The 26514-nt window shown below is 48.2% G+C and overlaps 1 protein-coding gene across 3 annotated transcripts in view; it reads left to right on the plus strand.

The window, feature by feature from the left end:
- Positions 1–26514, plus strand: part of LOC137300950 (MORN repeat-containing protein 1-like) — a 211490-nt gene that overhangs the window by 16875 nt on the left and 168101 nt on the right. For all 3 annotated transcript variants that reach the window (XM_067970239.1, XM_067970240.1, XM_067970238.1), the window contains exons 7-10: positions 7585–7681; positions 9209–9319; positions 16857–16983; positions 18028–18218. In XM_067970239.1, coding sequence (XP_067826340.1) covers positions 7585–7681; positions 9209–9319; positions 16857–16983; positions 18028–18218 — 526 coding nt within the window. The remainder of the gene's footprint in view (positions 1–7584; positions 7682–9208; positions 9320–16856; positions 16984–18027; positions 18219–26514) is intronic.

Below are 26514 nucleotides of genomic sequence, written 5' to 3' on the forward strand. Positions count from 1 at the left end.
CTAGTTAACTGCGTCTGTGTGTGTGTGTGTATGTGGATCTTGGATAAGGCCAGGATCGGGTGTGGCTGTGTTGCACTCCACAATCAAATATGCTATGACACTAGCTGTCTCAGCTAACACATCAACATGCATTAGTGCCTTCAGGAGCAGAGGGGAGAAAATCGCCAGGGAGGGGAGCGGGAGGTAACAAGATACTGTTTAATAGCTAAAGTTAGCAGTTAAACAGCTTAAATTGGCAAACTCAGTTCCTGGCTACCCTCCAATACGTCAGCTAAGTGGTACCACTTCATGCCTGAGACTAGACAGTGAATATTGGGAGGCTGTTTGACTGTGGAGGTCGTCATCACTTAAAGCTGATCCTGTCCTCATCCAAGATCCACAAATGGGCACTTTTCAGCAGGCGTCACTCGATAGTTCTGAGGGAGGAGGAGAACCCTGGCAGGTTCTCTTCTCTCTCACCTAGGAAGACTGAAGACAGAAATAGCTCGCTCCCATTTCACCTGAGATCAGCTAACTCAGAACAAAACAGGGAGCTGATCTGTACAGCTCGGCTAAAGAACGGGAACTCTGCTGCCTGTATCCTAACTTGCACCAAGTCCCGCTCTCCCATCACCCCTGTGCTCGCTGACCTACATTGACTCCCGGTGCAGCAACGCCTCAATTTTTAAATTCTCATCCGTGTTTTCAAATCCCTCCATGGCCTCGCCCCTCCCTATCTCTGTAACCTCCTCAAGCCCCTACAACCCTCCAAGATCTCCGCGCTCCTCCAATTCTGGCCTCTTGTGCAACCCTGATTTTCATTGTTCCACCATAGGCAGCCGTGCCTTCAGCTGCCTAGGTCCTAATCTCTGGAATTCCCTCCCTAAACCTCTCCGCCTCTCTCCTTTTTAAGGCGCTGTATAAAGGCAAGTTGTTATTGTTTCTCAACTTTAGATGTGGGTTACGTTTTTGTGTTAAGGTTAACATAACCCAAAAGAAAACCTCGGAATCTACAGTGGGAAAAAGCAAAAGATACTGATTATAAACTGGCTTAAATCTCAACAATAATCTAGGCTTGTTCTATGGAATATAATTTTTATCACTCGATCCCTCATAGAGTTTCCCCATTAGAATGCAGTTACAGTAGCCAAGTGGTTATGGTACTGGCCTAGCAACACAGAGATCGTGAGTTCAAATCCCATCACAGCAAGAAGTGAAATTGGTCATTTGTGGGCCAGCACCAGAAAAAATATCTCTATGGTAACAAGGGATGGACAATGAATAACGGCACCCGCAAAGCTGTTTAAAGACTGAGTGCATTAGGGAACTGATTTGGAGGAGTTACTGAGCCCAACAGTGTAAGAGAGCTGAACCAACATAAGTGGGACCAAGTCAATTACACAGTGTGCTTCAGTGGTTGTCATTTTGACTGTGTATGAATTTCAGCCCCTTCGCACAGTCACACGCAGCAACTCCTCCCAGCCAGTTCCCTCGATAGTTTTGTGTCACATCACTACCAAAAAAAATTCAAACAAATCAGCAGAAATGCACCTGAATGAGCAAAGAGCCAGAGAATCTGTCCTTGTTTTAAAGCTCCCTACTTTAAGATGCTTTGCTTGTCTGTAGTGCTGACAGTGGGACTTTGGAAAATGTATTTTTTTTTGCAAAGCACTTAACAAAACAATTCTGTAATAATCCAGCGACTGGGTAATGAATCATCTCTGAGTACTAGCAGCTCGGGCTGTGGAGCTTTGCGTGGGGAATTGCTATCTGCCTGTAAGAATGAATGTTTGGATCTGCTGCAAATACATCTCTGCGTGTTGGTTGCCGAAGACTAGTGCAAACAGCACTTAATCATTTAGAAACTTTTGGCTGCGCTGTGACAAATACATGAATGTTATGCAAATTTATGCTGAGACTTGGCCTTCAGGTTTTTAGTTGCAATTTCTGCTTCCTTCACGCCTCTCTCTGAAGGTCAGAGTGCTGAGGATTGGTGTAAATCTCCTGTCATTTCCTCTGCTGTGAAAATGTTGCAGGCATTCCCATCACGGGGGGAGATGGGGAAGGGGATAATGGTTTTACTATTTTAAACTGGCTTGCAAACCAAAAATCCCTTGCTTAATCCCCCCCTTTCATAACGCTGGAGTACTGAGGCCCATTCTAGCTCTCCTGGGATCAACAGACAGACCGAGGATTTGAACCATTGGCGTGTCAGCTAGACTCAGTCAATCGCACTCAATGTAATTCATTGGATGTGAAGCACTTTGGGACGTCCTGAGGATGTGCTATATAAATCCAAGTGCTTTCTTTCACATCTGCGATGAAGCTGCTTATGACATCAAACAAGCCATTGCTGTAAATTTGAGTTTCTCACTTGTTGATTTCAGCTGGGCAGCACTAGGAGCACTGCAGCTGGCCTGGACGAGTACCCCTTGGTTAGGAAGCGGCAAGGTCTGCCTGGATTCCTGTTCCTCACCACCCCACCCCCGCTGGAAGAGCAGATGCGTGAGTGCCGGGTGAGGACAGGATCAGGCTTAGCTGTGATCTCCGCATTCAGGTAGCCTGTCAAAGCTCACGCACGCAGATGGCTGCTTGGATGAGGAATGTAGGGTAGCTTCCATCCCTGACACAAAGTAGAGCATGTGAATTTTTAAATGTTTTTTTTTCTCCTCCTACCTGAGGGAGGGAAGGGGAGAAAATTGGAAGAAGAAAAACTTTCAAAATTCACCATTCTCCAAACTGATGGTGCTTTGAGTTAGCACTCTGCCATTATGGCTCAGACTAATAGGATGAAAGTTTTCTCCCTGTGGGAGTCCTACATGAAATGATTGGGTGGTCACTCATCGGCCAGGGCCCACACACAAACTCATTTGATAATCCCATGCAGGGGAGGGTGTGTGAATGCCTGGAAATGTCACACTGGCTCACTCTGCTAAGACTGAGATTAGATATGTAATTAGGGCAGTGCACTGGGACCTTTATTCGGCATTTAACCTCTGATGTGTCCAACCTAGTGATTCTCATTGATGACCCTGGGGTTAAAAAGTGGATAAATTTCCCATTCCCTAGTACTACCTTCCTTAAGTTTGACTCTTTTTCGGTTTAAGTTTAAAATACATATATTGGCCACCTTTGAATTACAAGACCTTAAGACAAGCGTACCATTTAAATTACCCATAAATGGGCTGGAGCTTTACTTTTCAAATTTGAGGTGTGATAGAATCATAGAAAGGACCTTTCAGCCTTTTGGACCTGTGACAGTTCTAGCACTTCAACTGGAGCTGTCCACTCTAATCCCATTTCCCTGTCCTTTCCCTGTATCCTTTTACACTCATTCTTTTCAAATGCTTATCCAGTTCCCCTTTAAATAATGCTACAGTCTGTACCTCCAATAGCCCCTTGTGGTAAAGCTCCATGTTCTAATCACCATCTGTGTGGGGGAAAAAAACATTCTTCTCACTTTCCTCTTCATTCTTCTAAAATTCTGGAGTGAATTCTTCTCTTATAATTCCCTCTCAGCCATCTGTTTCCTTGCATGTGTTTTATTGAAAATATTCCAGGGAGTTCATTTGCTTTCCCCTGTGTCCTGTTCAATGGACACAAGGGTATTCTGTTATATACAAAAGACTGAGAATGCAAAAAATATTCGAATGTTGCTGTCACTGGTGGCTCAGTTTCTAAGTCCGTTGACCAGCCTGTAACTAAGCCACACAGAAAAGTTCGATACCCAGTCTGTACTCGGTTAGCCAATCTCAACCAAGGTGGTGAAAGACAAGTTAACTCAGTATCTCTGGGCTAGGGAGGGGAAAATTAACCTGACTTTCTGATGACTACCTTATAGGTAAGGATAGGAATGGGCTTCTCTCTGGCTTCCTTCAGCTGGAATAACCTGTTGGCAGTCACCATCAAAGAATGGTCATTTGGGCAAGGTACTGGAGGGTAACCTATGCTCTTGGAACTGAATGCTAGTATGAGTCAAGGAACGGAGGGGAGGAAATTGGATGTGTTGTATTCGGACTGCATCTGCGAGTTTGACTGTGTTGTGTGGTTGGATCAGAGCATTTGGATCACCATCAAAACATCTGTCAGTGAAAGGAATATCACCAGTGCGGCCCTAATTCTATCCGCCTAATGGATTGGTGAATGCTGACTCAGTGTATCCTCCATGTAGTCCCAGGTCTATTTAGCATCTGTCTGGCTTTGGCTAGGATTCTAAATCAGACATTTTACAATGGTTGTTCCAAATGTTTGGAATACAGAGGGTTTGTTGGCTGCCTGTATACTGCCATCTTTCCCAGAGGAGGCCGTGCTCAATCAGCTGTAGCTGTTTACTGCACAGAACAGGTGGGGATTCTTATGGGTCCCCTCACCTGTGACATTTTAGGGAAGTAAGTTGATGGGAATGTGTTCCACGTGCATTCCGGTCTCTCTGAAGGAGCGCATTCGCCTCATCCCCCTGGATCCGTTCTCAGGAATACCTCGGAGAATCAGGCCGGTGTTATTTACAGGCCAACTCATGTGACTGTACACAAACATCCTGCATGTGTTAAAAGACACACAAACAGCTGCCGGGTACATAGCATTTATTACCAGAGTTGCTTTGGAAACCACCAATTCTTTGTGCACAGGGACAGGGTGGCACAATATGTTCCAGCACTACTCTTTCACCCCTAGGCATCAGATCCAAAGCCAACCAGCCAGACCAGGTAGAGTGAAGCCTGACAAGTGAAGCACATTCATTTTTGGTAAACAGTCTAGCTGGATAAATCAACAAGGTAATAAAAAATTAAAGAGGCTGATTTGATCCAATGATCTGGGGACTCTCCCTGGGTCTCAGCATTACCACATGCAGGTAGTGTATGCTGGGAGAGCAGCACCTGCGTATCCTTGAAGAGACAGTCCAAAAACTTGGCGGGGCAAAGTCCTCCTCACTAATAATACAATCTTGGCATGGAGATGCCCCTCACTGTAAAATAGCCTGCCGACACTCACTGTCTAGGCTCACATGAAGAAAGCCCAGTTGGACAAGACTGTGGAGGGCTGCTGGCACCCATGGAACTGTACGCCAGGGAGAGCCAGTACCCTCAGGAAGGGGGGTAATGGGAGGGAAAGGTATGACCCGTTGCACACTTGTCTCGCTGTTTGCGGTGGGAGGAGGTTTCTCAGAGTTTAATGCATTTCTGATCATTGCGTTTCAATTTATGAGATTGTTTCTAACTTTGTGAATTTTGAGCTCATCAAGATGAGAGACTGGGAATGGAGCACTTTACATTTCAGCAGTGTCAACATCAAACCCTCCCAGGCTGGATATACCCCACAGTTAGATAACAGAGCCAAGCTCCTGCTAAACAATGTGGGGGGAGCGGGGGGTAATGGGACTGTGGGGGGAGGGGGGGTAATGGGACTGTGGGGGGAGGGGGGGTAATGGGACTGTGGGGGGAGCGGGGGGTAATGGGACTGTGGGGGGAGGGGGGGTAATGGGACTGTGGGGGGAGGGGGGGTAATGGGACTGTGGGGGGAGCGGGGGTAATGGGACTGTGGGGGGAGCGGGGGTAATGGGACTGTGGGGGGAGGGGGGGTAATGGGACTGTGGGGGGAGGGGGGGTAATGGGACTGTGGGGGGAGGGGGGGTAATGGGACTGTGGGGGGAGGGGGGGTAATGGGACTGTGGGGGGAGGGGGGGTGTATGGGACTGTGGGGGGAGGGGGGGTGTATGGGACTGTGGGGGGAGGGGGGGTGTATGGGACTGTGGGGGGAGGGGGGGTGTATGGGACTGTGGGGGGAGGGGGGGGTGATGGGACTGTGGGGGGAGGGGGGGGGTGATGGGACTGTGGGGGGAGGGGGGGTGTATGGGACTGTGGGGGGAGGGGGGTAATGGGACTGTGGGGGGAGCGGGGGGTAATGGGACTGTGGGGGGAGGGGGGGTAATGGGACTGTGGGGGGAGGGGGGGTAATGGGACTGTGGGGGGAGGGGGGGTAATGGGACTGTGGGGGGAGCGGGGGGTAATGGGACTGTGGGGGGAGGGGGGGTAATGGGACTTTGGGGGGAGGGGGGGGTGATGGGACTGTGGGGGGAGGGGGGGGGTGATGGGACTGTGGGGGGAGGGGGGGGGTGATGGGACTGTGGGGGGAGGGGGGGTGTATGGGACTGTGGGGGGAGGGGGGGTGTATGGGACTGTGGGGGGAGGGGGGGTGTATGGGACTGTGGGGGGAGGGGGGGTGTATGGGACTGTGGGGGGAGGGGGGGTGTATGGGACTGTGGGGGGAGGGGGGGTGTATGGGACTGTGGGGGGAGGGGGGGTGTATGGGACTGTGGGGGGAGGGGGGGTGTATGGGACTGTGGGGGGAGGGGGGGTGTATGGGACTGTGGGGGGAGGGGGGGTGTATGGGACTGTGGGGGGAGGGGGGGTGTATGGGACTGTGGGGGGAGGGGGGGTGTATGGGACTGTGGGGGGAGGGGGGGTGTATGGGACTGTGGGGGGAGGGGGGGTGTATGGGACTGTGGGGAGAGGGGGGGTGTATGGGACTGTGGGGAGAGGGGGGGTGTATGGGACTGTGAGGCGGGGAGGGGGTGTATGGGACTGTGAGGCGGGGAGGTGGGTGTATGGGACTGTGAGGCGGGGTGTATGGGACTGTGAGGCGGGGAGGGGGGGTGTATGGGACTGTGGGGGGAGGGGGAGTGTATGGGACTGTGGGGAGAGGGGGGGTGTATGGGACTGTGAGGCAGGGAGGGGGGGGGTGTTTGGGACTGTGAGGCAGGGAGGGGGGGGTGTATGGGACTGTGAGGCGGGGAGGGGGGGGTGTATGGGACTGTGAGGCGGGGAGGGGGGGGTGTATGGGACTCTGAGGCAGGGAGGGGGGGGGTGTATGGGACTGTGAGGCGGGGAGGGGGGGGTGTATGGGACTGTGAGGCGGGGAGGGGGGGGTGTATGGGACTGTGAGGCGGGGAGGGGGGGGTGTATGGGACTGTGAGGCAGGGGGGGGGGGGGTGTATGGGACTGTGGGGAGAGGGGGGGTGTATGGGACTGTGGGGAGAGGGGGGGTGTATGGGACTGTGAGGCGGGGAGGGGGTGTATGGGACTGTGAGGCGGGGAGGTGGGTGTATGGGACTGTGAGGCGGGGTGTATGGGACTGTGAGGCGGGGAGGGGGGGTGTATGGGACTGTGGGGGGAGGGGGAGTGTATGGGACTGTGGGGAGAGGGGGGGTGTATGGGACTGTGAGGCAGGGAGGGGGGGGGTGTTTGGGACTGTGAGGCAGGGAGGGGGGGGTGTATGGGACTGTGAGGCGGGGAGGGGGGGGTGTATGGGACTGTGAGGCGGGGAGGGGGGGGTGTATGGGACTGTGAGGCGGGGAGGGGGGGGTGTATGGGACTCTGAGGCAGGGAGGGGGGGGGTGTATGGGACTGTGAGGCGGGGAGGGGGGGGTGTATGGGACTGTGAGGCGGGGAGGGGGGGGTGTATGGGACTGTGAGGCGGGGAGGGGGGGGTGTATGGGACTGTGAGGCAGGGGGGGGGGGGTGTATGGGACTGTGAGGGGGGGTATATGGGACTGTGGTTGCTAACGGATAACACAAAACAGTGGTTAAAACCTTTCCCTCGTTTCAGGGACAGTGGAGAAACGACTTGTTTAATGGGCAAGGCTCGATGATTCACTGCAGTGGTGTTGCTTATGATGGACTGTGGATCAATGGCCGTCCCGCCGGTGTGTACCCTTCAGACTGCATTACCAGTCGCATGTGTCATGCTGATAACTCAGACATTGATTAACAATCGTCTTGTCTGGTTTTGTTTTAACTGATGAAGGGTATGGAGAGGTTTTGATCTGGATCTCACAATTTAAAGTACATGTGCTCTTTGTTTTTTTTTCTTTTATGAATGTTTCCTGTAGTCACTGTTTGACCCTGGACAGTCCTGTTATTCCCCATTTTATGTTTCTGCACAAAAATCTTTTTTTCCTAAACTCCCTAAGCTGCTGCATTTATGTTTTGCTGATGGTGAGACTCCCTCTTTTTAAGGTATATTTCCCCTTGATTGCCCTTTTTAATTATTTGTTCTCAGGACATGGTGACACTGGCAAGGCCATGATTATTGCCCATCGTTAGTTGTTTTAAACTGAATGGCTTGCCAGGCCATTTCAGAGGGCATCAACCATGTCATGCAGGACTGGAGTCATGTGTTGGGGGTGACAGGTTCCCATCTAGGATAGTAACTAATTACCAGATTTATTGAATTCAGTTGCCATGGTGAGATTTGAACTCCGAACCTTTGGTTTGCAAGTCCAGTACCATAACTAGTACATTACTGTTCGGGATGAGCAGTTGTACACATGCAACCTGCTGTCGGTCTCTGAATTGGCTACCAAGTGTTTGAGAGACATTCACTGGGATGATTCTCCTTAATTTTTTGTGTTACGGATGGGAAAATCGTCCAGATATCCCATTCCTGATTACTGACCAGTGACCCGAGCCGGAGGTACAAATGTGTGGACATTGGGTGAAAAAAGAATCAAACTTGTCTGCTGCATCCTGTGACAGAATAGCTCGCCAACACTTCCTGCCAGTTATTATACGTGAGTTACGGTTACCCAGCAGGTACCTGTGGAATCGTACTCCAGCAGCTTAAGGGGGGAAGATGTCACTTAAAAAGATGGTGCTCAGACTAGTTGTACATAGGACACCTACAGCCAGGAAACAATGTGGAGGCTTTTATTCCCTCAGTCTGGGCTGGATTTAAACCAGGACCCCTCAAGATATTAACCCACTGAATCATCCAGTTCGCAAGCTGTTTTTCTGACTTTATGGTTGTGTTCTTTTTGCTTTGTTGATTGCTGCTCTGCAGTGATTGAACACGTGGACATTGAGTCCACTAATACTCCCAGATCTTTCAACTTCATCCTTAGCTCTTTGACACATTCATGGAGGAATTATGTCACCCATTTTACTTCCTACGAACAGTCCTTTACACGTGTCCACATTGAATGAAGAATTCAGAAAGAAATGTAACACTTCATTCCTAACTGAATTAATTCATTAGTCTGTGGCAGGAGACAGACCTTTATCATTTTACCAACATGTAACCTTCAGCCTAATATCTGGACACTCCACCTCTCATACTATATGTTACACGTTAGCTTTTGTGTTGTCTTTGGTGTAAAATCTGGATGTTGCATGTCTTACTGTGTGACTAATAACATCTTATTAAATAATGTAACTTCTCTTTTTGGGAAAAGCTGAAGCCACTAAGCTGGTGATCCTCGGTGAGGAGATACAGGAGTTGGTACAGGGGTCTCCCTTCACCATTGAAGTTCAACTCCAAAGCGATGAAGGAGAGGTCATGGAAGGTAAGGGTCGTCCATTATCATAATTATCCAGCATGAGAAATTGTATGGGTCCCAGACACCACAGGAAAACACCACTTAAGATTTGCTCCAGTAGCTTGGTGGGTACATGCACTGACTGGTGAAATCGAGTCATACAGGCTTAGTAGGCCTCAGGTTTGGTCCCTGGTCGATGTTGAGTTAGCTAATCCCTGTCAGGGTAACAGCTGTGGTGCTGCATTTGGCCTCAGTGCTCCTGATGACTTTGCAGTGGCCCCAGTAGGAAAGGGCATGTGTGTGGATGTTGGGGGGAGGACAGGATTAGACTCCGATGTGATGCCCGCCCCCTTGCTCAATAGACTGCCGACACTCACTGCCCGAGTTCACACATGAAGAATGGCCACGTAGGTGAGGTACCAGAGGGCTGACTAAACCCGTGGAATCAAACCCCAGCAGAGTTAGTACCCCGAGGACAGAGGGTGAGAAATAGCTCTGCCCAGAGATGACCCCCCTCCCCCCACCAACTACTCAGGGTAAGGTGCAGGTCAGGAGCAGTGGGCAGCATGAAGGGCAGTATTTTCAGCACAAATGAATAACAGGCCTCAGAAACAGTGTGTTTATTATTATTTAGTAAACTAGTACCAAAGTTGCAATGGTTTTATACTCCTCTATGGCTGTGTTCAGTCTATAATGGTATAACCTACACAGGGACATTTTTCGATGAAAGACTAATCAGGCTGGGAGGTGTGACTCAAGCAGCCGCTCTGTCCCGTTACTTTGGATTGTACATTGCAGGATGTCATGCGCAGCAGCCTGCAGGAGATGACCCAATTTCACATCTTTTAAATGCACAAAGGGCACCCATTGGATACCAGAAAGAGCAAGACTCCCATTTAATTTATTTCACAGACAGCAAATGTTTGCTAATGGCTAGGACCTGTCAGTAGCAAAGTTAGTTTCCCCACTAGCAAAACTGATCCAAACCAAACCCAAACTGACAGGCTGGCTGGCAACAAAAAGACTAATTTTTGAGAGGAACAAACTGTCAGACTGTGTGAGCATTTCCTGCAAATGCCTGCTATTTTGCGATCCCTGGAAGGGACTTGATGTGGATCTGACTTCGTATTACTGTGCCCAGTGCCTTATTTACAATATGCAGAGTGGTGTTCAATTCATGGGTAAATGCAGACTGATCACGCCCATTTTATATTAATCTGGTAAACTGGTTGGACTAACCCCCTGATGCACTGGAGTTGAACTGATTCAGAGTAAATAGACATGGCTTCTTCCGCTGCCTGGCACGGAACTTTTTTTATTCATTCGTGGGATGTGGGCGTTGCTGGCAAGGCCAGCATTTATTGCTCATCCCTAATTGCCCTTGAGAAGGTGGTGGTGAGCTGCTGCCTTGAACCGCTGCAGACCGTGTGGTGAAGGTTCTCCCACAATGCTGTTAGGAAGGGAGTTCCAGGATTTTGAACCAGCGACGATGAAGGAACGGCGATATATATTCAAGTCAGGATGGTGTGTGACTTGGAGGGGAACGTGCAGGTGGTGGTGTTCCCATGTCCCTGCTGCCCTCGTCCTTCTAGGTGGTAGAGGTCGCGGGTTTGAGAGGTGCTGTCGAAGAAGCCTTGGCGAGTTGATGCAGTGCATCTTGTAGATGGTACACACTGCAGCCACAGTCCGCCGGTGGTGGAGGGAGTGAATGTTTAGGGTGGTGGATGGGATGCCAATCAAGCAGGCTGGTTTGTCCTGGATGGTGTCAAGCTTCTTGAGTGTTGTTGGAGCTGCACTCATCCAGTTATTTATGTGACTGGTACAGTTAAGTTTCTGGTCAATGGTGACCCCAGAATGTTGCTGGTGGGGCATTCGGCGATGGTAATGCTGTTGAATGTCAAGGGGAGGTGGTTGGACTCTCTCTTGTTGGAGATGGTCATTGCCTGGCACTTGTCTGGCGCGAATGTTACTTGCCACTTATCAGCCCAAGCCTGGATGTTGTCCAGGTCTTGCATGCGGGGACGGACTGTTTCCTTATCTGAAGGGTTGCAAATAGAACTGAACACTGTGCAATCATCAGTGAACGTCCCCACTTCTGACCTTATGATGGATGGAGGTCATTGATGAAGCAGCTGAAGGAGGTTGGGCCGAGGACACTGCCCTGAGGAACTCCTGCGGTGATGTCCTGGGGCTGAGATGATTAGCCTCCAACAACCACCACCATCTTCCTTTGTGCTAGGTATGACTCCAGTCACTGGAGAGTTTCCCCCCTGATTCCATAACATAGAAAATAGAAATATAGAATATAGGAGCAAGAGTAGGCCATTCGGGCCTGCGCCACCATTCAAAATGATCATGGCTGATCATCTAACTCAGTACCCTGTTACTGCTTTTTTCCCATAGCCCTTGATCCCTTTAGCATTAAGAAATATATCTATCTTCTTGAATACATCTAATGACATGGCCTCCACTGCCTTCCACAGGTTCACCACCCTCCGAGTGAAGAAATTTCTCCTCATCTCAGTTCTAAATGGCATACCCCGTATCCTGAAACAGTGACCCCTTGTTCTGGACTCCCCAGCCATTGGGAACATCCTCCCTGCATTCCTATTGACTTCAACTTTACTATGGCTCCTTGATGCCACACTTGGTCAAATGCTGCCTTGATGTCAAGGGCAGTCACTCTCACCTCAGGAATTCAGCTTTTTGTCCATGTTTGGACCAAGGCTGTAATGAGGTCTAGAGCTGAGTGGTCCTGGTGGAACCCAAACTGAGCATCGGTGAGTAAGTGCCGCTTGATAGCACTGCCGACGGCACCTTCCGTCACTTTGCTGATGATTGAGAGTAGACTGTGCCATACAGACCCGAGCACCTGATCTGGATCACGATCCAGTGATTGCTGCTGGAAAGGGCGCGAGTGTGGGTGTCAAATGGAGGGCAGGATCAAGTCCAGTTATGATGACCCCCATGGCGGAATGGCCTTATCGACCAATGTTGTCCAGGCTCCCGCATGAAAAATAAGTATCTGGGTGAGGTACCACAACATATGTCAGAAAGGAAAGGGAGAAAAGGGAAGAAAATTGGAGGAGCAAATAAATAGCATTTTTGGAGTCTGACAGTAGTGACCTGTGCAGCTGATGAGACATCAGTGGTTGCAGCTCTATCAATGCACTGACCCAAAGACGAGATTAGAGTGGACGTATTTGGTGCGGAGCAGCCATGCTGTAAGGACTGAGAAACAGATAGTCAGGTGAGGAGAGAAATCATAGCGAAGAAATAAGAAAATAAAAAGGAGATTCCAAAATTAGAGAGAGAGCGTGCCTGAGAAAAAAACGCAAGACAATGAAACAAAGAATAATTTGTAGTGATTAATAGAAAGTGTTGAAAAGAAAGAGAAACGTAGAGAGAGATACCAAAAAGAGGGCAAGCAAAAGATTAGGCAAAATACAAAACATAGGAGGAAAATATGAAGATAGGGAATAAGGCATGAAGAAAAACTTTTTAAAATTGCAGAGAGAGCATAAGTGGGATTGTCAGAGACAGGCTGCTATAGACTGGTGCTTGTTCAGCTCTATTATAGAGATGAGACAATAAATGGGGCCTGCAGAGACAGCTCTTGCTATAGACTGGCACTTGTCCAGCTTGTTAGAGATAGAGCTTGCAAATGGGGCCTGTAGAGACAGATCTCCCTGTGGGCCGATAGTCTGCTTTGTTTATAGAGAGAGAGAAAAAGTAGGGACCCATCGAGGTAGGCTCACTGAGGAGTGCTGCTCGTCCAACTTGTATAAATAGAAACTGATGCTTCTAGTTTCTTCGATGGCTCTGCCCAGTGTGGAACTGAGCTGTACAGATCAGGACAAACACTTTGTAATGAAGCTGCGCTAGGGAGTGGTAGGACATGGCCCCTCCAAAGATTTTCCCCGCATGCTGAGCTTGGTTAAGCTATGTGGAGTGGAACGATGAGAGGCTTTCCCTGAGGCGTGGAGAAACAGAATATGCAAATATGCTGTTCCACTGTTGACTTGATTGGTTACAGGAGCACTCCTAAAGTCCTTTTTTCTAAATAAGAGGAGTTGATATTCGTTATTTGGCATTGGCTCTGTGTAAATTTCTCCCATTCCTTTAAATTTAACTTACTTACAATTTTCGTCTCCTATCACAGTGTCCTCCCTAGACCCATCAGAGTCTGCACATAGTGCTATGAATAATTATGCAAATGAGCTTACATTGGAGAATTGAGTGTAATTAGCATTTGACCTTTCAGGTGGGATTTGCACCATCTCTAAATCATTTAGAACTGACTTAAACCTGAAGATGAAAATTGGCCCCATCAGTCAGGGCAGCAGTGGAAGCAGTAATTTGGTCTCTGTGTCCCTGGGACAAGAGGAGTTTTGGGGGGGGGAGGGAGGGATTTAATCAGCCAGGATTCTTTCTCCTGATCGCTGTCAAATGCTGGGAATCGGGCTGTGGGGGTATTCGGTGAGAACAGGACTCAGCGTATCTCTGTTCAAATAGTCTGCGGTGACTCACCATCTAGACTCCCACAAAGGGTGGCCACTTGGGTGAGGCACCAGATGTTGACCATGAGGCGGTACCCCAGCAAGTCTCAGCACCTTCAGGAGAAGGAGGGGAGAAAACTAGGTGTGAAAAATCGAATTTAACAAATCAGTTTTGATTTTTTATGTCTAAGCTATAACGTGGCTTGCCTCCAGGTGCTGGGCATCATTCCAGCTTCACGGATATGTGTTAACAGCTTTGAGTCAGGTTGGGTAGCTTGGGCGAAACATTTTTGTAGCATTCAGTTCAGTAACCAGGAGAGTTACCCAAGGGTGAAGTAAAATCTCCCTCCAGTGATCTCCTTTTGCCAAAATGTTTGGAAGCGGAGCGCACTTTATTCCCCTTGCAACTATCTTTGGGAAGAAGCGAGGAGGCCAGATTCTCTCGTGTTTCCTTTTGGCAGGCGCAGCTCTCTGATGTTAGTGTTCACTGTGGAAGTTGTAAAATGCCTGGTTAATCTGCTCGTGGTCAGGTGACTGACCCATCTGTTGCCCATCTAACAGCAGAAATAACTCAAGACTATTGTGACAACAGATACCTGGAAACACTCTACTGATGGCTTCGAACTGAAAAATCCACAAGAATCTTGCTAGTGCACAGATGTTATATTCCAGCTGTGCAAAAGAATTTATTGCTTTCTTGTTGCTATGCCAACCAAAATATATAAGAAAATACTGGATTTTTTTTCTTTTTGTCATCAGGTTAATAAATGTATCACACTTGTGTTTTCAGTTCTCTTTGTTAGGGCTCTGGGTAAATGCACCATACGGTGTGGTACTCAGCCCTGCAGATCAGGAAGGTCCCAGGTACAATCCTGGATCTGTTCTGAGTTAGCTGATCTCAGCTGGGGCAGTGGTCAAGGTTGGTCACTAGTCACAGCGGCCCTGGTCTAGGGAGGTGATTCAGGATTCCCACTCCTGGCCCCTGCTGGGAAGTGTGTGTGTGTTTGCATGTTGGGGAGGACATGGTTGACCACAGGATCCTCCTCCAATGCCTCCCCTCTGCCGTCCAGCTGGGTGGGACGGAGCTCACCTGGTTCCACTCTTATCTATCCAGCTATGGCCAGAGAATCACCTGCAATGTCTTCTCTTCCCGCTTCCGCACAGTTACCTTTGGAGTCCCCCAAGGATCTATCCTTGGCCCCCTCCTATTTCTCATCTACATGCTGCCCCTTGGTGACATCATCCAAAAACACAATGTCCAATTCCACATGTACGCTGACGGCACCCAGCTCTGCCTCACCACCACCTCTCTCAACCCCTCATTTGTCACACTGCTTGTCTGAAGTACTGAATGAACAAAAATTTCCTCCAACTAAATATTGGGAAGACCAAAGCCATTGTCTTTGGTCACCGCCGCAAACTCCATTCCCCAGCCACCGACTCCATCCCTCTCCCTGGTCACTGTCTGAGGCTGAACCAGACCGTTCACAACCTTGGCGTCCTATTTGACCCCGAGATGAGCTTCCGACCACATATCCGCTCCATCACCAAGACCGCCTACTTACACCTCTGTAACATCACCCGTCTCTGCCCCTGCCTCAGATTATCTGCTGCTGAAACCCTCATCCATGCCTTTGTTACCTCTAGACTGGACTATTCCAATGCTCTCCTGACTGGCCTCCCATCTTCCACCCTCCTTAAACAACTATGCTATCCGTATGCTAACTCTCACTAAGTTCTGTTCTCCCATCACCCCCGTGCTCGCTGACCTACGTTGGCTCCCGGCCAGGGAACGTCTCGATTTTAAAATTCTCATCCTTGTTTTCAAATCCCTCCATGGCCTCACCCGTCCCTATCTCTGTAACCTCCTGCAACCCGCCAAGATCTCTGCGCTTCTCCAATTCTTGCCACTTGCACATCCCTGATTTTAATCACTCCACCATTGGTGGCTGGGCCTTCGGTTGCCTAGTCTCTAAGCTCGGGAATTCCCTCCCTAAACCTCTCCACCTCTCTCCTCCTTTAAGACGCTCTTTAAAACCTACCACTTTTGGTCACCTGTCCTAATATCTCCTTATGTGGCTCCTGTCAAATTTTGTTTGATAATCGCTCCTGTGAAGCGCCTTGGGACATTTTATGACGTTAAAGGCGCTATATAAATGCAAGTTGTTGTTGACAGGATCGGGACTGTGATGCCCCCCACGACCGACTAGCCTGTAACACTCTGTCAAACAAGTGAAAATAGCTACTTGGTCACGGTACCCCAGCAAGAGTCAGTGCTCTGGGAGAGGGTGAGGGTGAGCGGGGGGGGGGGGGGGGGGTAATGAACAAATAAATGAAACTTTTTTTTTATTGGACGTATTTGACCGTGTGCACGAATGCCCTGAGAGAGGTTAAATCAGAGAGAGAGTCTTCCAGTAGGTGTTGGAACAGGTTAGACAGCAGGTCACTTTGCCACGAAGTGAGATGTATAAAACAAAAGGTGAGATGGGCAAAATATCTTTTTTGCTTTAAATTCAAAAATTAAAACAATGTGGCTCACTGTGTGTGATCTGTTTTGGAATACAGACATTGCCTCTTGGAAGAAGGTATTGAATGGGTGCCTTGTAATACTCTCCAAGTCTATAATGTGATTCAGATGTTTGGATGACCTCATAAACCAGGACTGTCCAAAGTTTTTGTCTTTGTGGGCCACTTAGTGCGTAGCATGGAGCCTTGTGGCCATGCATCAGGTTTAAATCTAGGTCCCCATTAATTCCCAGATATCTCAAGTTGCTGATACACTCAGAACCTGGTTTTCTCATTTAGACTTTATCTGCCAATGAGGCAACAGCACTAAGCACAGCCATTTCTAAACCTGCACACCCATGAAATTCAAACAGGACAAACTGAGTAAGAAATACAAGAGCAAACAAAGCTAAATATCCAGGGCATGTATGATTGGCACCCCACACGGTTATAAATTGTGAGGCTGAGCCCTCTCTGGTCAGTCATTGCCTCGCAAATAGAAGAGGGACTGAAGAGGAAGGCGTTACTTTTAACAGTGATGTGCTTTTGTCTCCTTTTAGCTGAAAATGGGCGAGTGTTGCAGATCTGGGCAGGAGTCAAGCACGTTCAGCTCTCCCCAAACCTCTCCACCACCACCTTCCTAGAGCTCCTGGAGGATCTAGAAGAATCACCTGTTGAAACACCATTGTAAGTGTTCTGGGTGACGGTGTAATACAGGAGTGCCTCATTCTAACTCTGATACAATGTTTATCCCCTGGTTTCCCCATCTCTCTTGAAGTAACCAATTCTCATGAGGTACGGTTCAAAGTTGTCGCTCTTCATGTGTGAACCTGAACAGTAATTGTTGGCATGCTGTTCAACTGCGCAGTGCCTCACGACTGAACCTGATCCAGACCCTTACTCAACATGTGTGCACATGGACACACATACACATGCACACACGTTGCAGCAGGAGTCACTGGACAGTGTTGAGCAGCCTTGGCTAATTCCTTATCTCCTTTTGCCCAGGGACTCTCAGACAAATTGTAGCCCTGGTTGAGATTAGCTAACTCAGCACAGACCAGGAATATGGTTTGGCTCAGTGCATTCACCCAATGAGCCATCAGGAAAGCCTGTAACTCTGAAGTACGACTTCTGAAACTATGTGTTTTTTGGCTCTTTCGCTAATCGAGAAACCATATAAAATGCCCTCTATACAACACATTGCAGTTGAGATTCCTCCATGAGCTATATTTAGTGGAGATCAATTTTGTCCGCCCGTTTTGGCGGCGAAGATACCCCCGCCATTTTGAGGCTGTGGCTGAGGTTTATAGAAAATCGAGTATAGTGTGGGATTTCCTGAACTCTGGGACTAGCCAGGTGGACCCACTGTGCCTTTTCCACACCTGTACCATTCCTACGTTCCTAAAACCAGCATCTGCCCGAAATTGGAGGGGGTTTCTCCACTGGCCCGCTTTAGTGGGCCTCCTGATGGATGGCCAAAGAGCTGCTTCACTTATCTTTGCTCTTGATGAAACTGATGGGAAATAGCTGGATAACCACACTGAAAAGTTACAAATGTCAGCCACTGAGACCCAATTGGGAGCAGACAACCTGTCTGCTGTTTTTTTTTCCCTCAGCTGATTTCAAACCTAGTTGCTGCAATGTTGGCGTGGTGGGATTCATAAAGTGGGGTTCTCCCCAGAACTAGATGTGACTAAAACATCAAACTCTTATTTCCTTTTCACGCAGTGGCTATGATGCCATCGGCTATCCCCTGATGGAATATGTGCCAGAATCTGACGAGGTGAAGGCTGGCAATATTGCATCAGCTAAATCTGGAATTACCACGGCTGATTCATCGAGCATCAAAGAAGACAGTGTCAATGAGGCTAAACTGTATTTTCCTGAAGCAGCTGGAAACACGCATGGCTCATTGCATGGTAAGAGCTGATAAACACTTGAACAGCGATTACAGCCCGGTCTCCGCAAACGTCAAGATAAGTGAGCACCTCCGTGGGATTTGACGGTCATTTAAAAAAATAATCACAGCTACAGACTCGGGTATAGGATATTCTCCCTCACTTTGTTCCTTGTCCTGTATTGCTATTCGCCTGCTTCTGCACCCACTTGTTTTTGCACTCAAAAAAAAAAATTGGTACAATTTCAAATATTCCTTGTGTATTAATCTGTGCACTCTTCTGTAATTTTTTTTTCACTTCCCTTTTCTGAACCTGGCGGCCCTGCACTGGGTGGTGGCGGGGGAGGGGGCCTCGCTGGGTGGTGCTGGGGAGGGGTTGGGGCCGCGTGGCGTTGGGGGGGTGCCCCGCTCTAGCCTGTGCCTTCCCTAAATGGCACATTGTTTACGTGTGAGCCTAGAGAATGTCAGCAGGCTATTCAGCATCACATCCAAGCCAGCCGCTGTCCTAGCTCAGAGTTCACATACATGCACTTTCCAGCAAGGGTCCCTGGATAGCGATCGGGAGTGGAGACTAACCCGTCAACTATAATGTGTCTCCTGCTATCCTGACTGAAACTGGCTAGTTCAGCACCATTAGGAATCAAACCTTGCAACTTTCTGGTCTGTACAGTTCATGAGGAGCTGCATTTACCCATAAAGCCATCAGGAGGTTTGATGGTGTTTTTCAGTAAAATAGAGTATGAATAAACAAGTCCGGTACGGCAGTTGAATGCTTGTAAGTATTGCTCTTCCTTCATCTTCCTCTTATTGTCAGATAACTCTTTCCTCTTCCACACCTCATCTTGAGCATTCAGCTCTGTGTGACTTTCAGCTGTAAGGCCGTGCATTGCTAGGGTTGCTGACGGGAGTGTTGCTTTGGTGCGTGGCTACTACAGTTACTGCACACCATGATCAACGTTCTTCACCTCAGCCAGTACCCAAAAACAAAATAACGGTCCTTCATCTCATTGCTGTTTGTGGACTTCTGCTGTGCACAAGATGACTGCTGCGATTTGCCTAAATGATAACAGTCACCACACGTCAAAGTACTTCATTGTATGTGAAGCACTCTAGCATGTGCTGATGTGATACGGCACTATATAACTGCAAGTCTGTCTTTCTATTACGGAGGAAGTGGGAGCTAAACTGAATGTCCAAAGTGATTTGAATTGGGCCCCTTCAGACCTGTTCATAGCCTCTGAATTTAAACCTGTTTGGTTTGGATCCACCTGTCCCTGCATTGATTCCTTGTATTAAATTTAGCAGTGTGCACGGCTGAGGTATAAATGATTCTCCTGTATATGTATGTCACACTGTGCCAATATTGAAGGGGCAAATTTTCCGATCCCAGTGAGTCCTGATGTGGATTGGTGTTCTAGGAACCGCTGCCTCAGGTGGAGGGGTGGGAGAGGAAAAAGACAGTAGTGCCCCCCTGCTGCCTAGTAGCACTTGCCGAAAATTAAAACATTTTTATTTTCTCACCTCGCCTAGTGCAATTAGTTGCTCTGATTTTAAAATTCTCATTCTCGTTTTCAAATCCCACCATGGCCTCGACCCTCCCTATCTCTGTAACCTCCTCCAACCCCTACAACTCTCCGAGATCTCTGCGCTCCTCCAATTCTGGCCTCTTGCGCATCACTGATTTAATCGCTCCATCATTGGCGGCCGTGCCTTTAGCTGCCTAGACCCTAAGTTCTTGAATTCCCTCCTTAAACCTCTCTACCTCTTCCTCCTCCCTTAATACACTCCTTAACACTTACCATTTTAACCAAGTCCTAATGTCTCCTTATGTGGCTCGGTGTCAATTTTTGTCTGATTACGCACCTGTGAAGCGCCTTGAGACGTTTTACTACACTAAAGATGCTATAAAGTTGTTAACCAGGCAAGGCGGCTCTTGACCCCCCCCCTCCCCCCCATGTTGGAGGCCAAGGATGCGGTAGCATTGCTCAGAAATTAAATAGTTTAAAAATCCATTGGATAATGTTTTCCCACCGTTAACATCTGATTTAAATACACCTGCCCAAATACGGGCGGATGTGTTCAGTGTCCATAGTCACTTCTGCGACATCCAGGGAGTGGAGTTGGCCACCAAGCACCCAGTGGAACTGCTCCACAGCCCATCTCCTGCCCACTGCCATCCAAAATTGGATGGTAACAGGATGGAAAATCCAGCCCACGGTATCCCGTGAAACTGCAACTTGAACCACTTCTCTTTTCCCCCCCCCCATCACATTTATTTTAAATTGGTACCTGGTGGTCTCGGGATAAACTGAGCTCATTCCCAGATGGTCCAGTGGTGATTGTTAATTACTCTGCTCTCAAAGCTCTCGTTGAGCTGATTGATCCTGCACTTCAATGGGAAAAGGTTGCATCCCTGTTTCAAGGTGGTTTATTGCTAATCATGCCTGTGATGCTGGCTATCGTCTAGTGGCTCTGTTACACACTCTTGCATCTCGACTCGAGCTCCCCACACACCTGGGTCTCCTCTGCTGATAAGGTGCAAAAAAGATTCACATGGATAATACCAGAACTGAGGGGATATACTGATCAGAAAAGGCTGAACAGGCTGGGACTCTTGTCTGGAAAAGAGAAGGCTGAGAGCTGATCTGATGGAGGTCTTTAAGATTATTGAAGGGTTTGATAGGGTAGGTGTAGAGAAAATGTTTCCACTTGTGGGGGAGACCAAAACTAGAGGTCATAAATAAAAGAAAGATACTAATAAATCCAATAGGGAATTCAGTAAAAACTTCTTTACTCAAAGAGTGGTAAGAATGTGGAACACGTTACCACAAGGAGTAGTTGAGGTGAATAGCACAAATGCATTTAAGGGGAAGCTAGATAAGCACATGGGGGAGAAAGGAATAGAAGGGTATCCTGATAGGGTTGGATGAAGAGGGATGGGAGGCTTGTGTGGACCATAAACACCAGTACAGATCAGTTGGACCGAATGGCCTGTTTCTGTGCCGTATACTCTATGTAAAACGGCAGCATCATATCCATGCTTCTTCGCAGCTATTTGAACAAAATACACCTTTGAAAAGTTGCCATTGCTGGTTTAGATCTGATGGCTGGGAATGTAATTGAGGGAGGGGAGGACTCGTACTTCCTGGTCATTTTGGGTAAATGGGATTGAGGTACAGAATAACATCTAAGTAGGTACAGCACAGGAGGAGGCCATTTGGCTCATGCCTGTGCCAGCTCTTTGAAAGAGCTATCCAATTAGTCCCATTCCCCTGCTCTTTGCCCATAGCTTTGTAAAATTGTTTCCCTTCAAGTATTTATCTAATTCTCTTTTGAAAGTTACTATTGAATCTGCTTCCACCGCCCTTTCAGGCAGTGCATTCCAGATCTTTTGCCGATCGCCATAAATCTGTGTCCTCTGGTTACTGACCCTGCTGCCACTGGAAACAGTTTCTCCTTATTTACTCTGTCAAAACCGTTCATGATTTTGAACACCTCTATCAAATCTCCCCTCAACTTTCTCTGTTCTAAGGAGAACAACCCCAGTTCCTCATCCCTGGTACCAGTCTAGTAAATCTCTTCTGCACCCTCTCTAAGGCCTTGACATCTTCCCTAAAGATTTGAACTCAGTATTCAAGCTGAGGCCTAACCAGTGTTTTATAAAAGTTTACCATAACTTCCTTGCTTTTATACACTCTGCCTCTATTAATAAAGCCCAGGATCCCATGTGCTTTTTTAACAGCCTTCTCAACTTGTCCTCCCACCTTCAAAGATTTGTGTACATACACCCCAGGTCTCTCTGTTCCTGCGCTCCCTTTGAAATTGTACCATTTAGTTTATACTGCCTCTCCTCGTTCTTCCTACTAAAATGTATCATTTCACACTTCTCTGCGTTAAATTGCACCTGCCATGTGTCTGCCCATTTCACCAGTCTGTCTATGAACTCCTGAAGTCTGTTACTATCCTCCACATTGTTTTCTATATTTCCGAGTTTCGTGTCATCTGCAAACTTTAAAATTATACCCTCCATACCCAAGTCCAGGTCATTAATATATATCAAAAAGAGCAGTGGTCCTAATACTGACCCCTGGGGGACACCACTGCACACTTCCCTCCAGTCTGAAAAACAACCGTTCCCCACTACTCTCTGCTTTCTGTCCCTTCGCCATTTTCATATCCGTGCTGCCACTGTCCCTTTAATCCCCACGGGCTTTAATTTTGCCTTTTGAAAGTCCATATACACAACATCTACCATACTACCCTCATCAACCCTCTCTGTTACTTCATCAATCAAGTTAGTCAAACACGATTTTCCTTTAACAAATTTGTGTTGACTTTCGTTTATTAGCCTATACTTTTCCAAGTGCCAATTAATTTTGTCCCAGATTATTGTGCCTCAAAGTTTCATGGCAGTCTGGCTCAAGGAGCTACATGGCCAACACTTTTTTTCTTATGTTCCTACATTTCATGATCTGCGTGCATTTATTCCCTGGAGGTTTGAGAACTGTGTGCCCCTAGGGGTTTGGAGGGGGCAGGGGTGGGGGAGGAGTTTGTCCTGAGGGCTGTCCATGCCTGGGGTGCCCTGAGATGTTTAGAAGGTGTATACATTTGGATTGGCCAGGAAGTTTGGGGGCTGCGTGTGTGTCTGAGGTACTCCTGGAGGTTTGGCGGACGTGGAGGCTGGGGTAATATTTATCTGCTTTGCCCCCTGAAATTCATTGGGTTCCAACTTAGTAAAGATCTGGATTTTCTCCTTTGTAAATCAGAGACCCAAACAAACCCAGATTCTCATCCATAGCGAATAGACTCATGCAGAGTTACTTTTATTTTGTGATATTTTGTGTCGTTCCCCCTTACCCTCCAACAAAAAACCAGTGCCACATATAAGATAGAAAGAACTTGCATTTATATAGCGACTATCATGTACTCAGGACGCCCCAAAGCGCTTCACAGCCATTGAAGTACGTTTGAAGTGTAGTCTGTTGTAATATAGGGCCGTTTCCTTTGTAATCTTTATTCTGAAAGATTTCACTGAACGTTTTCACACTGTATTCTGCAAAGCAGGATCGGTTAGCTCCACGGAGCCTTTGTGAGCTGACTAATTAACAGTTACCATTTGAGCTGCTGTAATGGAGCTGTAATGACTTACCTGAATCTACCCTACCTCTGCTCCCTCTGGGCTGCCCCACAACAGCCACAGTCCTCTGTTTTTAGAACCTAGAGAATTTTTAATAGGAAACTGAATGTGAAACGTGGCACTAAACATGTCCCAGCATATGCCAGAGTGTGGGGATGTTTAGCATCGCAGCGGTGAGTGAGAAAAATAATTGGTAATTAGCCCCGTTGAAGGCTGGAGTCGCTTTTTTTTCACCACACCAGCCCTTAAAACAAACAATACCAGAGTGTAATTAAAATTTTAAAAAAATAGGTAACACATCTTGTTCCATTTTCCCTCGGCGAGTAACGTGCAATTGCTGTTTGCACGTGTACAAAAGCGCAGTTTATTTTTCTCGCGCATGTTTGCGCCGATCTAGGCTTTCGATACCCTTTGCCCGCGGTAAATTCGCATTCTGTGCGCAGTTTTTCCAGCCCGATTCCGAAGGCACACTGAGGATTGTAATAAGAGCTGGGGGAAGCAGGGGGCAGTGCAGACACAGGACAGACTGCACCACTTCACGGCAGAGAAAGTTACAGAGCCTGTTTTTGTCCAAGGTGATTCAGAGGCAAGACAGGCCAAAAGGTGAGAAGGGGGGTGGGGGGTTGCAAAGAGATGTCAGTGTATCTGCACCAGTTCTGTGCTCCTTGCCTGAAAACAAGTGTAATTTTTGTTGTCAACATGCACAGTTCTTTGTCAGGAGTTGCAAACAGATTTAGAAAGAGACTTTTATGATCTAGCACCCTTCAGGCCCTTGTGTTAAGCCACATACATAGTATCAGGTATCATGAGAAGTCAGAGGGAATGTTGGTGAGGAGAGTGAGGCACATCAGAGAGTGAGGTTCAGTGTGTGTGTTTCTGGGACTCTAGCACTTTTAATTCATCTATGTTACTTTGTGCCTCCCTATCTGACCCTCTCTGGCCCTACAACCTTCCAAGAACTCTGCATTCCTCCAATTCCACCCTCTTGTGCATCCCTGATTTCCTTCGCCCCTCCTTGGTGACTGTTCCCTCAGCTGTCTAGGCCCTAAGCTCTGGAATTCCCTCCCTAAACCCCTCCTCCTCTCTACCCTCTCTCCTCCTTTAAGATCCCCCTTAAAACCAACCTCATTGACCAAAATTTTGGTCACCTGTCCTAATATCTCCTTATGTGGCTCAGTGTCAAAGCTTGTCTGATAAAGCTTATGTGAAGCTCCTTGGGATTTCTACCACGTTAAGGGCACTATATAAATGTACGTTGCTGGTGTGTGGTTTTTTAAAAAAAAAATCCTACCATCATTGCGCAAGGCTCCAGCTTTTGATGGGTACAGTACCATTGCCCCTGCCAGTCCACTGGTATCTCACCCACGTGGTTACTTGTGATCCTAGAGAGTGAATGTTGGAAGGCTATTTGACTGTAGAAGGCATCACAACTAAGCCCAATTCTATCCTCCTCCCCCAACACCCACACGTGCAGTTTCTAGCAGCGGTCACCGTACAGCAGGAGTTTTCAAACTTTTCCACGTGGGGGTGGGCAACCCCGCTTGCAAATATTGACACACCTGCTCTCCCGGTCCACGTCTTAACATCCTAAAGACAATGCCAGCTACCCGAAGAAATCAGTGCCATTACTGCAGAAGGTGTACTACCCAGCAACAGAAACAATGTGCCAATAAGTTTTCTGCATTAAAATAGTGACTACACTTCAAAAAGTATTTCATTGGTTGTAAAGCGCTTTGGGACGCCCTGAGGTCATGAAAGGTGCCATATAAAGGCAAGTCTTTATGTTCTTTCTAACTCATCAAATTCAGATGGAAGATAGAATCCAGAATTCTCGAGACCTGGTGCTTGCAGCCTGTAGTGTGTCCAGCTCCCAACAGACAGCCGACCGCATCATTCCCTTGATACTGGAGAACAGTTTGAAAACCTCTACTGGATAACAATTAGTAGCAGGAATCCTGGTGGAATTTCCCCTTACTTTGCCCATACACATTGAAGCCAATTGTAATGTCCCTACTGCTGACCCCAGCTGAGATCAGCTAACTCAGCACAGACCAGGGATCAAATCTGGTAAGGGTTTATGCTGAGGAGTCGTGTTTACTGAGGACAAGGTTAAGGCAGCTGGAAATCAATTCACTAACAACCCTAACACCTCGTGTAATCTCCCAAATCCGGAAAGGTATGACCTGCTGTTTATAAATCTTCTTAGACCTGGCAGCTGTCGGGAAAGGAGACTTGTCGCCCTGTCTCCCTCGGCTCCGTTCAAACCCCATCTCCTGAAGGACAAATTTTTTGGGGGGGAAAAAGTTCTACGTCGACTGGTTACTTTTACATCTGATGATCGGATCTGCTGGTTTTGTAGTCTGAGAGGCAGGATGGTCAAGACTCCTCCACAGCCAGCATTCGTGCCATTAACACAGATTGGCAGGGACTGCAGCAGACAGGACAGGATAGTCCACATAGTTGTTCCAGTTGCATCTGCGCACAAAACAGTTATTGTCAGCCTAGCACAAGTGCTAGAGCTGTCTACGGATTAGATGCATTATTAACACTACTGTCTGTGGGTACGCCAGCTTTTTAAAAAAAAGTTTGTTCTCAGGATTTGAGTGACGCTGGCAAAACCACGTTTTTATTGCCCCGAGAAGGTGGCAGTGCGCTGCCATCGTCTTGAAACCGCTGCAGTTCTTAGGCCAATGGTGCTCCCACAATGGTGTCCGATAGGGAATTGCAAGATATTGACCCAGCGACGATGAAGGAACGGTGATTATTTGTCCAAGTCAGGACGGTGTGACTTTAAGGAGAACTCAGAAGCGATAGTGTTCCCACAGTCTTATTGCCCTTGTACTTCTTGGTGGTAGAGGTCGTGTGAGTAGGAGTTGATGTTGAAGTGCATCTTGTACATCATACGTACTGGAGCCACAGTGCGCTAGTGGCGGGGGGGATGCGGGCCGGATCCAGTGGCGGGGGGGGATGCGGGCCGGATCCAGTGGCGGGGGGGATGCGGGCCGGATCCAGTGGCGGGGGGGGATGCGGGCCGGATCCAGTGGCGGGGGGGATGCGGGCCGGATCCAGTGGCGGGGGGGATGCGGGCCGGATCCAGTGGCGGGGGGGATGCGGGCCGGATCCAGTGGCGGGGGATGCGGGCCGGATCCAGTGGCGGGGGATGCGGGCCGGATCCAGTGGC

Source organism: Heptranchias perlo, chromosome 32, assembly GCF_035084215.1.
Source record: "Heptranchias perlo isolate sHepPer1 chromosome 32, sHepPer1.hap1, whole genome shotgun sequence".
In the NCBI taxonomy this organism is placed as follows: Eukaryota; Metazoa; Chordata; class Chondrichthyes; order Hexanchiformes; family Hexanchidae; genus Heptranchias; species Heptranchias perlo.